Genomic DNA, 11,642 nt, shown 5'->3' with positions numbered 1-11,642 from the left:
ATGTGTTTTGCAGTTGTGAATTATGCAGCTCTCAGGTTGGCAAAGCCCATGTATGGTCAAACTTTTACGTTGGGAGTGAAGGCCTTGTGAGGCAAAGGGTTATCTAGTAACTGCCCCCAAGTTAGTGAAGAGAAAAGGAAAGTGTAGAGGCACTACTGTGCTGCTTCCTCCAAGTCAGAACGTTTCTTTGTTGAAGTAGAACTGAACCTTCCGAGGATCCAGACTTGAGTATCGCTGACAGCATTTGCGCAGGCTTTTTGACAAAGTCCGAGGGCCACATAAGAAAACCCCCACCACAGACCTGTAAGAATAAGCAGTAGTAATTACTTGGATGCAATTGTGAGCTGAAAGCAGTGGAAATGTAGAACAGCCTCTGCTACTCCCAACAATTTCCATGAAAAACGCACTTGGTGATTGGGTCCATCATGGTTTTGTCCTGAAACAGGGCAGGCTGGGGTCACAAGGACCTAGCACTCTTAGGAGCTATTGGTAGTAATGGTTGCTGGGAAAATGAGAGCCATTTTATCATTTTCTCCAGTGTAGCCACTGGTACCTAGCCAATGCTCCTGGAAGCAGGCCTAATTAAACCCAAAGGTCACCAAAAGGGAGCAAAAAACCTTGAAAGTAGAAGAGGGATGAGTAAAAGAAATCAGGAGTGAGAAGGGGCACAAGAAAAAGAGGGCCATAGGAAGTGAATAAGATAAAAATCCAAGTGGTCAGCCCTGAAATCATACACATACAAATAACATTAAATGAACTAGGCAGGTTATGTTTCTATATTTAAGGGAAAGGGATATATACACATATATATGTGATATATGTTATCACAAATATATATTTTTATATACATGATATAAGGCTATATATATACATGTGTATGTATATATATATACATACATTTGTGTGTATATATATATATATATATATATATATATATATGAGGCCTTGAAAGAGAGGGATACATGGGAGGAGTTGGGGAAATGATATAATTTCAATTTCAAAAAATATGTTATGGACATAGGAAAATATAATGAAACATGTATAATTAATATGCACTGAGAAAAACTTAAATTCAGTTGTTAAAATTCTACTTTCTTCCAAGTCAATTTTTTCTTAAACTTTTTATTCCCAAGTCTTAAATATGCTCTCAGCCTCCTCCATTTTATTGAGAACACAAGAGATGTGGTGCAATAAATACCATTGTTAAGTGATATGCACTGTGGTAGAGGCAGGATAGAAAGATGGGAATGTAAGGGGCGTAAGCAGGGAAAGAAGCCCCTCCCCCTGAGATCTAGTTTGCCTTTCATACTAAGTGAAGAAACCTCCGCCCAAATGATGAAGCCAAAATGACCTACTGAAATACTGCACGTTTTTCTAAAGACGTGGCCAACAGGAATACTGAAGCAATGGATGGACTATGCTTACTTAGGACTAGAGTGGCTGTCACCTTGACTTTGGCTATATACACTCCTGTATCTCATAGCTCATAAAGGAACCTGACAACATCATTTACAAAAGAAAAACACTTAAGAAAAATAAATAAGCTCAGGTGTTTTCTATCCAATTTTTAAACTTCCCCTAAAATTTAGTCTTCCCTTAACCATTAAACCATGTCAATTACCTAGGGATGTAACCTTACCCTAGGACAGGATTCTGTGTATAGTCATTGTCAAGAAACCTAGATACAACTCTCTTGAGAAGCCTGTGTCTATGTCGTGGGATTGTACTGTCCTTGTTCTATATGCTTCGCTAAGTACTTACACTCTGTTTCATTTTGCCTGGTCTCCAAATTCTTTTCTGCCAAATAATCAAGGATTTGTCTTCCTGAATGGAAGTCTCTAAGGGGAACAGGTTGGTCCATCTGAGCTACTGCAGGCAGATCCAGTCTGCCTGGCCAACTCTGACATCCCAGCTCACAGCCTTTTGAAAAGGAGAATAAAAATAGCACTTACCTTGCAGGGTTGTTCTAAGAATTAAAAACATAAAGTAAATGGATGAGTATGGGGCACACAGGAAGTGCGCTTGAGCTAACTGCTATATAAACTAGCTTTTGTGGACCTAGTCCCACCCCAAACTTTGATGTGCCTGTGAAGGTGGTTCTCCAAAGCCAAGCTTTCTAATTACACCATGGATCTCAACTTCTCCCAACCTCTCTCCTCTTTTTAAACCTAATTATGGTGTAATCCACGTACCATAAAGTGCACCCTTTGAACTGTACAATTAGTGCTTTTCGCTATAACCACAGTTATGAAACCATCATCACTAATTCCATCCCCCTTAATGGAACCTGTCTACATTAGAGTCCACTGATTTCTTCCCAGCCATATCACCTATCCTACATAGTCACTGAGCAACTTTCTCTACATGTATTACCATACCGTGAATGGCCTTCTCTTTCTAATAATTTGTAGCATTTAAAAATGATGTACACATGTAGGAGCTGGGGCATGTTCTGTGTGTCTGCAAAGTCCCAAGGAGGTATCAGATTCTCTGAAGTTGAAGTTACAGAAAGTTGTGATAGGCATTGAACTCAGGTCCTCGCGAAGAACAGCAAACACCACTGAGCTGTATTGTCAACCCCCCTCTAGTTTCTTTTATTCAGCATAATACCTTCAAAGTTAACCCATGGTATTGCATGTGTCAGTACTTGAAAGAAGTATTCTTTATAGATGAATAAAATCCCATTCTCTGTTCACCACATCTGGTGATAGAAAGAAAGTCAGGTGGTTTTCACTTTGGGTTATTATAAGTAAATAGCTGCTGTGTACATGCATGTGGAAATTTGTGTGTGTGTGTGTGTGTGTGTGTGAGAGAGAGAGAGAGAGAGAGAGAGAGAGAGAGATGTCATTTCTCTTGGGTATTTATCAAGGAGCTAGATTTTTGGACCGTGTGGGTCTCTGTCTAATACTTTGAAGAACTGTTGAAAGTTTTCTCTAGGAGTTGCAGTCTCGCATCCCTATATAACCAATATAGACTCCAGAAAATCAAATAACCCCATTAAAAAATGGGGCTCAGAACTGAACACAGAATTCTCACCTGAGGAATACCGAATGGCAGAGAAGCACCTGAAAAAATGTTCAACATCCTTAATCATCAGGGAAATGCAAATCAAAACAACCCTGAGATTCCACCTCACACCAGTCAGAATGGCTAAGATCAAAAATTCAGGTGACAGCAGATGCTGGCGAGGATGTGGAGAAAGAGGAACACTCCTCCATTGTTGGTGGGATTGCAAGCTGGTACAACCACTCTGGAAATCAGTCTGGCGGTTCCTCAGAAAATTGGACATAGTACTACCGGAGGATCCAGCAATACCTCTCCTGGGCATATATCTAGAAGATGTCCCAACCGGTAAGAAGGACACATGCTCCACTATGTTCATAGCAGCCTTATTTATAATAGCCAGAAGTTGGAAAGAACCCAGATGCCCCTCAACAGAGGAATGGATACAGAAAATATGGTACATTTACACAATTGAGTACTACTCAGCTATTAAAAAGAATGAATTTATTAAATTCCTAGGCAAATGGATGGACCTGGAGGGCATCATCTTGAGTGAGGTAACACAATCACAAAGGAACTCACACAATATGTATTCACTGATAAGTGGATATTAGCCCAAAACTTAGGATACCCAAGATATAAGATACAATTTGCTAAACGCATGAAACTCAAGAAGAATGAAGACCAAAGTGTGGACACTATGCCCCTTCTTAGAATTGGGAACAAAACACCCATGGAAGGAGTTACAGGGACAAAGTTTGGAGCTGTGATGAAAGGATGGACCATCTAGAGACTGCCATATCCAGGGATCCATCCCATAATCAGCTTCCAAACGCTGACACCATTGCATACACTAGCAAGATTTTGCTGAAAGGACCCAGATATAGCTGTCTCTTGTGAGACTATGCCGGGGCCTAGCAAACACAGAAGTGGATGCTCACAGTCAGCTATTAGATGGATCACAGGGCCCCCAATGGAGGAGCTAGAGAAAGTACCCAAGGAGTTAAAGGGATATGCAACCCTATAGGGGGAACAACATTATGAACTAACCAGTACCCCGGGGCTCTTGTCTCTAGCTGCATATGTATCGAAAGATGGCCTAGTCGGCCATCACTGGAAAGAGAGGCCCATTGGACTTGCAAACTTTATATGCCCCAATACAGGGGAATGCCAGGGCCAAAAAATGGGAATGGGTGGGTAGGGAAGTGGGGGGGGGCGGTATGGGGGACTTTTGGGATAGCATTGGAAATGTAATTGAGGAAAATACGTAATAAAAAAAAAGAGGAAAAAAAAAGAATCCAAATTTTCCAATTCCTTGCCAACATTTGTTATTGTTCATTTTCTGCTGTAGCCATTTTACTCCTCTCTCTTACAGACTGGATATTGTCCTGTCTCTAAAGTACACTCAGACCACCCTTACACCAAATAATAAGCACTTCTCGAGCCTGTCATTCCAGCACCCATGCCCATGATGCTGAAATATTTTTTTTCTCTTGGCTCCTGGGACAGCAGTTCTCTTGCTCCTTGTCGCAGTTTATCATTACTCTGTGTTCTGTAGGCAGTCCTTTACAGTGTTCTTTCTCAGAGGGCAATGTGATGAGAAAGCAGAATGGGGAAATATCCCCCAGAGAGAAAGAGATCCAGCCGGGATGATTTGCTTTGGGGTCGGGGGTAGTTGAAGGGAACACACGAAAACACAATACGGTGACACACCATATGTATGAGAAGACAGGATGATGCCCATGACTAAGGAAATAAATGAAATACTCCACTCGTTCTCCTGTTTGCCCTCCTCCTTCCCTCTTTTCTGCACCTTCTCTCTCCTCCCTGTCCCCTCTACCCAATCCTTCTCACTCCCTCTCAACAGTTTCAACTGATCAACACAAACGACATAAAAATTGCATAATGCCTTTTACTAACATTCTGCTTTGCAATTTAATGAAACTTTTGTATGTTGGCCCAGTCTTCACAACAACCATACAAATAAATAAGGCCTGCATCTACTAATGTCCCCATTTTGTGTACAAGAACTCTGAAGATCAGGAGGACTTTTAGCTCCACTTACCATAACTGAAAAGTGTCAAAACGAGAGAGTTGGGACCCAGGATCGCTGCAATTTGTCACTACAGACTCTCACCACTGCCTTCATAAAGCCTTTACTGTTCACTTCCTGTGTCCCTCCTGTCCTTTGACAGTTGACATCTCGTCCCTGAGGTGTCCACAGACCTTTGTCCTAGAGTGCATTATTCTACCTTGAATTAATTCTCTGCATTTCTTCTTTGAGTGTTTATCTTTTTTAAAAAAAGAATCCTTATTCCCGTGTTTTTTTCAAGCTGTTCTGGAATAGATGAATTTACAGAAACGAGTGAGCAGCACTTGTGGACATGGATTGCTCTTCCCCTGCCAGCTTGTTCAGGGGGTTAGCAAAATCCTCCTCCTCTTATTCCCATTGGCAGTGCCAGCTTCTGAGCATCTGCTTTTGCTGTTTGCTCTAACATGTCTAAAAAAGTCTCCAGAAAACTGGGTGTAGTGGCGTGCACCTGTAATCCCAGTACTCTGGACATGGAGGCCGGAGAGCTAGAAATCAAGCTCGCCATCTGGCTATATATTGAGATTATGTGTAATTGTAGAGGCCAGCCTGGGAGACAGGAACTGCTCTCTCCAAACACTGAGCTCTATTGGGCAATGAACTAGCTAAAACACCCCAAATCGTATTACTTTATGTAGAAATCTCAACTTTATGTAGAGATCATTGAGCATGCCACCCCCAAAAAATGCATGCAAATTCTCCAGTTTTCTGTTTTGTTCAGCACTAACTTTATGAGCCAAGTCTCTTCACCTTGCTCACTCAATAGAGACTTATGGGGACAATAAACAGCTGCTTATCAATGACAAGATCATGACCCTTATTTTACTAAAAACCTGGATGAAATGTCCTCATTCTTAAAGTTTTCTATTAAATTTTATTTATTATGTGTGTGCAAGGGTTTGTGTGTGGGTATGTGCATGCGTGTGTGCACACATAAGCACACATGTGTGTGTAGAGCTGTCAGAGGTCAACAAGTGGGCAGAGTGTCATATTTCATATGTGGAGGGCAGAGGACAATTTAAGGGAGTTTGTTCTTTCTTAACACGTGGGTCTTAGTGGCAAAGCCCCTTCCCTGGTAATTCATTTCACTGGCCCACTCTGTCCCAGGTGTGCTCAGTAAGCTTAAATCCGAACTCTGCAGACTCAGTTAACTAGAAGACGAGGTACTTACTTGGGGTGGGCAGTAGCTATTCTAGAAAACTCATTGTCCCACATTGGTCTCCCAAAGGAAGTTTTCTGCTTCAGACCTGTCAGGATGTCAGTGGCTCTGTCAAAGTTTAATGCTGCATGACCAGCCTGGAACCAGAGAAGTATAAAATTAGAAAACCCAAGTTTGACAGCTGCCTTTTCTGTAAGCTACTTTTAACTTTCAGTGTGAGGATGGGGCCAGGTAAGAAATGATAAGGGATAATTATTTTGGTAGACATGCACTATATTTTGTTTTAACATTTGCTATTGGAATCAGTGTTTTATTTGAACTCACAATGTTGCTATCCCAGCCAGTGAGGAAGAGACGGTAATTTAGAAAATCCATTTTGCCTAATTCCTCCATCTCTTGTTCCAGGGAATTCAATAAGTTGTTGAACCAGGCAAAGGCACCTGTCTCTCTACAGATCCAGTAGAAATAGATCTAAAATGAGCAAAAGAATCCATACCCTTATTAAGAATCTTTCACAATGTATGTTGTGATGACAGGGGTGTGTGTATATGTATAACATAAATGCATATATAACATATGTATATACGTAGACATACCTATATTTGTTGGCCAAGTCTAAGGGCAATGGATCACATAAAGTGGAAGACTTTTAATTTAAATGTCCATTACAAATTTCCATTACAGAAGAAACCTTCCAAGGTCATCTTTGTTACTGGGAGGTCATCATGATAAGCAAAATAAGGGAGATACTGTCTAAGTTTTGTCTCATATGGAAAACATGGAACTAGAATGAGAGTATTTGGGAGAAGAGAAGAAGGCTACTTAGACAGGGGCTGGAGATGGTGAAGAGAATGGGTGAGTATATGGTCATAGTAAATGACTTTAATGGAAACGTCATTATGAGATAATAATATGTATAATGAACATAAACTAAAAAATAAAAGTTCAAAGCAAAAATAAAAAAGTTCAAATAAATAAAAATAAAACTGCAAATTGAAAAGAATCTGATTCAACTCATAGAAGCAGTTGCAAGGACGAAGATCACTTTTTTTTTTCAGGAGGGGAGGGGGATTTGTTTTGATTTGTTGTTTTCTTTTTAGCATGAGATGTTGAGTTCATTTTGTTCTTTTTTCTTTTATCATGGGCCTTAAAAGGTATTCGGTCCAGATTATTAAAGGCTACTTTAAAAATGATTTAATAGGAACAACCTTGGGCAACAAGCTAAATAGCTTTAGTTTGAAAAATTAGTGTCATGAGAATTTTGGTTTCTTTAAAAACCCAGTTATTTTATGTGAGTATTTTCTTTTTGTTTGTTTGAATCCCAGGTATGGGATAAGAGGCTACTTCACAGCAGGTGATTATGATTTGCCTCATGCAGTAGCAGAAGCATGATCTTTGCCAGCTGTAGACAGTTTAATTCTGGGGACTCTGGAGAAGGTATAAATGAGAGAGCCCTGAAAGGGTCTGAGACAGTGGCTGCTCCCCCTGCTGCTGTCCTAATTGCTGCTGGTGCAATTTGTCCATGAGCAAAGAAACTAGAAGTTGGAGATATCCTGGCGACAAAGGTAGGACTTGCCCCAAGGAACCAAATGCCCCTAATCAGCAGGAAGTATTCTAAAGAGATCTCCACTCCTTTCTCCTCTAACTTTGTTTCTCTCCTATCTAGTGTTATGCAGTTGGAATAGATTAGGGTGGAATAAGGGTTGGAAGGGTGGGAGATACAAGAGCCCAATAAAATAGCTAAAGACAAATAAACCAACAGGTTAGAGCACTACAGAGCTGAGAATTCACCAGACAGGTGACAAGAATTGACAAGATACAGATTGTTCTCCAGCAGCCTGGACTGTGCAGCCTGCTTGCAGTGGTGCAGAGGCCAGCTGTGTAGCAACAAACTGAACGAACTGCTTGGTGCATCCCCTGCTAGTGCCCTATGCCCCACTCCTATCTCCAGATAGGGTCTCCTGACCCACTTATGAAGCGAAAGACCTCGGGCTATAATGGCTCAGGCCAGAGGAATAGTGAAATGTGGGAATGTACCTTTTGTGTTTTGAGCTTGTTGTCTGCACGCTGGAATTTGTACCAGATAGATTTCAAGATGGAAGCAAAGGGAGTGACCCCAATCCCTGCCCCAACCAGTACAGCCACTTCATACTGGAAAACATCCTCACTGACTGTGCCAAAGGGACCGTCCACCTCAATCCTAGCAAATGAGAAAAAACAATGAATGCATAAAGACTCATCTCCATCCTTGAGCTCATTTTCTCAGAAACTTTCTTAACAGACTTGCACTTCAGAAGGGAGCTGCTTTCTCTTTTCTGTTACTCTATATCTTATTTTGAGTCTCAAGGACCTACCTGGGCATTGGTGAGTGCTGTTGTTCAAATGTCCTTATGAGATTTCGTGTCCAGTCCCCTGCTGCTCGAATATGAATGGAGAAAAATTCTTCCTCTGGAGCAGAAGTCAGAGTGAAGGGATGCCACTCCAGGAAGGAAATGGAGGGACAATTTACAAATATATACTGTCCTACTTCCATGCTAAAGCCTCGCTTCCTCATCTGTAATTCCAAAACATTAGATGGGTGCATGACAACCTGTGAATGAAACACATAGATCATTAGAGGCAAACTCCAAACATGACAAGGACAGACATTTAAATAGATGAAGAAAGCCCAAGTGCTTCTAACTTATAGTACATGGTCAAGCCCTCTCTAGAAGGCACTCCCTAAGCTACTACTTAGCTCCAGACAATATTCTGTGTTGTCAGGGTTCCTGATACTTCAAGAGAAGCAAAAAAAAAAAAAAAGTCTTTAAGATTATTATATTTTAGTTATCTTACAAAATTATGGATTCCATTGTGAAATATATATACATATTACTGTGATATATATATGTATTTACATATGTGTGTATTATATATGTATATATGCATTATATATACACGTGTATGTATATATGTGTATATAATATAATATAATATAATATAATATAATATAATATAATATATGTACCTTGCTCATGTTTGCTTCAGGCTTCCCCTCTCAGTGCAGGTACCCTTTTCCCTGAGTAGACAGCTTTCTGCTTTCCCCTCACAATCTCTTCATTTCACTCATAGTTCTCCTTTGCTTCCACACTCTATGTACATTTCTATTTCGTTCATATTTATCGCAAACCTGAGAAAGTGCTTATTTTGTTTAAAATGATAATCTCCGGTTCTCATCTATTTTTCTGTAAATGACTTCATTCCTTTCTTCTTTATGATTGAATAAAATCTTATTGTGTTTTTTAACAGTTACTTTCTGTTCTGTGTGTGTTCTCTTGTCTGTGTATGCACTATGTGCATACAGTGCTAGAGAAGGGCGTCAGCGCCCCTGAAGCTGGAGTTACGAGCAATGATGCACCACCATGTGGGTGGGTACTCTTAACCACTCGGCCATCTCCCCAGTCCCCAGGAAAATTGCCATCCACTTTGTTTAAACATTGGTAACCAGTTCTTTAGTCTAGCTTACAAGATCAGTCACAGAGCCTTGAGCACTGAGTGGTACCCTCCAACTCAGTTCACCCCTTAAATAATCACCGTGTACACAAAGCAAAATACATTTGTGGGCGAGCTCTGGCTCCAGTCCCGTTTGTACCCTGCAACATAGAATTGTTCCAGCCAAAGCCATGTTTCCTACAGTCTTGTCCAGCACTAGAGACACAAAGCATGTTTCCTCCAAAATCCTTTTTGAGCCTTCAGGGCGAACATCAGGACAGTTTAGTTCTGCACTCAAGTAGAACACAACTTTTATCACTGCAATGGAAAGTGTTTATTTTGTTACCTTGGTAATCACGACCTTCTGCTGGGAGCGATAAAAGCGAAGAATCCTTTCAAAGATATAAAAAGCAATCGGTGCAAGGATCCACTTCCAAGACTACACAAAGACAGGGTAAAGAATGAAATTAACCTCCAGTCTCTCGTATAGGACTTATTTGAGTAGCAGTTCGTTTCTTCGGTTATCGAGTATCTATCAAGTTCTCTACTGTCTATCACTATGAAGTCACTAATCTCAGCAAAGTTTAGAATGGAAATGAATACAAAGCAATAGTTTTGTTTGTCAATCTCATTAATGAAATAAATCATTCTGTGAAACGCACAGGTCATATCAGGAAGCAAATGGCAAAGATAAATCATAAGAGCACATGTTTGTGTGTGTGTGTGTTTAAATTATATTCAAATTTAAAATTTTGAAAATCTAAGAAAACTAGTCCATTCTTTAAAAAGCAAATGCACAATAGAAGCAAATGACTAAATGCTATACTAGCAAAAGGGTATATACATATAGATATAGATATATAGATATATGGATGACTAATTCTACTGGTAGAAATACACAAAACTTGACTTCTAACCTAGCACCACAAAACGCCAAAAGTAAACAGATTTTTAAAAACAACACAGTAACACTCTATTCCGTCAAGTTGGATGCTGAGGTTTACAGATAGAAGCCAGTGTTCGGCAACAAATGCCCAGTCCACATGTTCACATATGTAGCTAAAGTGTGTTGACAGCACTTTCCTAGACGGCAGCAGTTTGCCAGTACATCTCAACAGAGTCAAAAGCTTTCTCTCTTTTTAACCATGGAATTTCACTTCTAGAAAGTAGGGATTAAAAAAATAATAATGAGGGTGTGCAGAAAGCCCATGACAACTGTATTGGTCAAAATATTGACTAAGAAAACTAAAATGCCACATTACAGATCTTTTAAAAACAAATGTTTGAAAAGGAATATTTGACAATACAGGACAGCCTCTATGACATAGAGCGATCACCTCAGGTTGTAGAACTATATGAATTCACTTCTAAGACTTTCTATGTTTTTATACTGTCTTTGATAAAAATGTATTATTTATGTAAATTTCCAATGGCAGATGTGTTAAAAGAGTATCTTTTTGTAAATGTCTGTGGAAAAAACAAAGCAATACATTTGAGTGGCAAAATTGGTATCCTCACCCTTAGGGGATATTATATGGTCAATCAAAGTAACTTCTGAACTTAAGTATACCTCAAAACAGGCCAATTTAGTGTGTCTCCAGCACTATATGGAGAAAATACACTGATAAGAAATAATCCTCACCTGGGTTCTGTAAAGACCACGACATCTAGCAGTATGACTTCAACTCAGTTAAGTCCCCACTGTAGACAGGATCCACTCTAATCCCAGCCATCTGCCCCTCCACCCGTCTATCTAGGCCTGACCCTGTACTTGATCTCCTCTGCCTAGCAATTGCAAGTGGACTCAGCATTCTGTGCAGTCCTGACCCTGTGGCTTTGCCCTCTCTTTAAGTGAGTGCTGAGGCGCTGATCTCTTGTTCTTATGCTTGTGTAACAAGCACATTGCATGCCCTCATAAAA

At 40.2% G+C, this 11,642-nt stretch overlaps 1 protein-coding gene across 3 annotated transcripts in view; it reads right to left on the bottom strand.

Moving 5' to 3' along the window:
* Window positions 1-174: 174 nt before the first annotated feature.
* Window positions 175-11,642, bottom strand: part of Nox1 (NADPH oxidase 1) — a 29,366-nt gene continuing 17,898 nt past the window's right edge. For 2 of the 3 annotated variants that reach the window (XM_021153339.3, XM_029473390.2), the window contains 6 exons: window positions 10,069-10,161; window positions 8,606-8,841; window positions 8,289-8,451; window positions 6,576-6,722; window positions 6,264-6,388; window positions 175-301 (listed from right to left, as the gene is read on the bottom strand). In XM_021153339.3, coding sequence (XP_021008998.2) covers window positions 175-301; window positions 6,264-6,388; window positions 6,576-6,722; window positions 8,289-8,451; window positions 8,606-8,841; window positions 10,069-10,161 — 891 coding nt within the window. The remainder of the gene's footprint in view (window positions 302-6,263; window positions 6,389-6,575; window positions 6,723-8,288; window positions 8,452-8,605; window positions 8,842-10,068; window positions 10,162-11,642) is intronic. The other variant, XM_029473391.2, reaches the window with a different exon arrangement.

Source organism: Mus caroli, unplaced genomic scaffold (genome assembly GCF_978045245.1).
Source record: "Mus caroli unplaced genomic scaffold, Mus_caroli_1 scaffold_5, whole genome shotgun sequence".
NCBI classification, from domain to species: domain Eukaryota; kingdom Metazoa; phylum Chordata; class Mammalia; order Rodentia; family Muridae; genus Mus; species Mus caroli.
The sequence above is the reverse complement of the archived record's forward strand: the minus strand, read 5'-3'. Positions and strand labels throughout refer to the sequence as shown.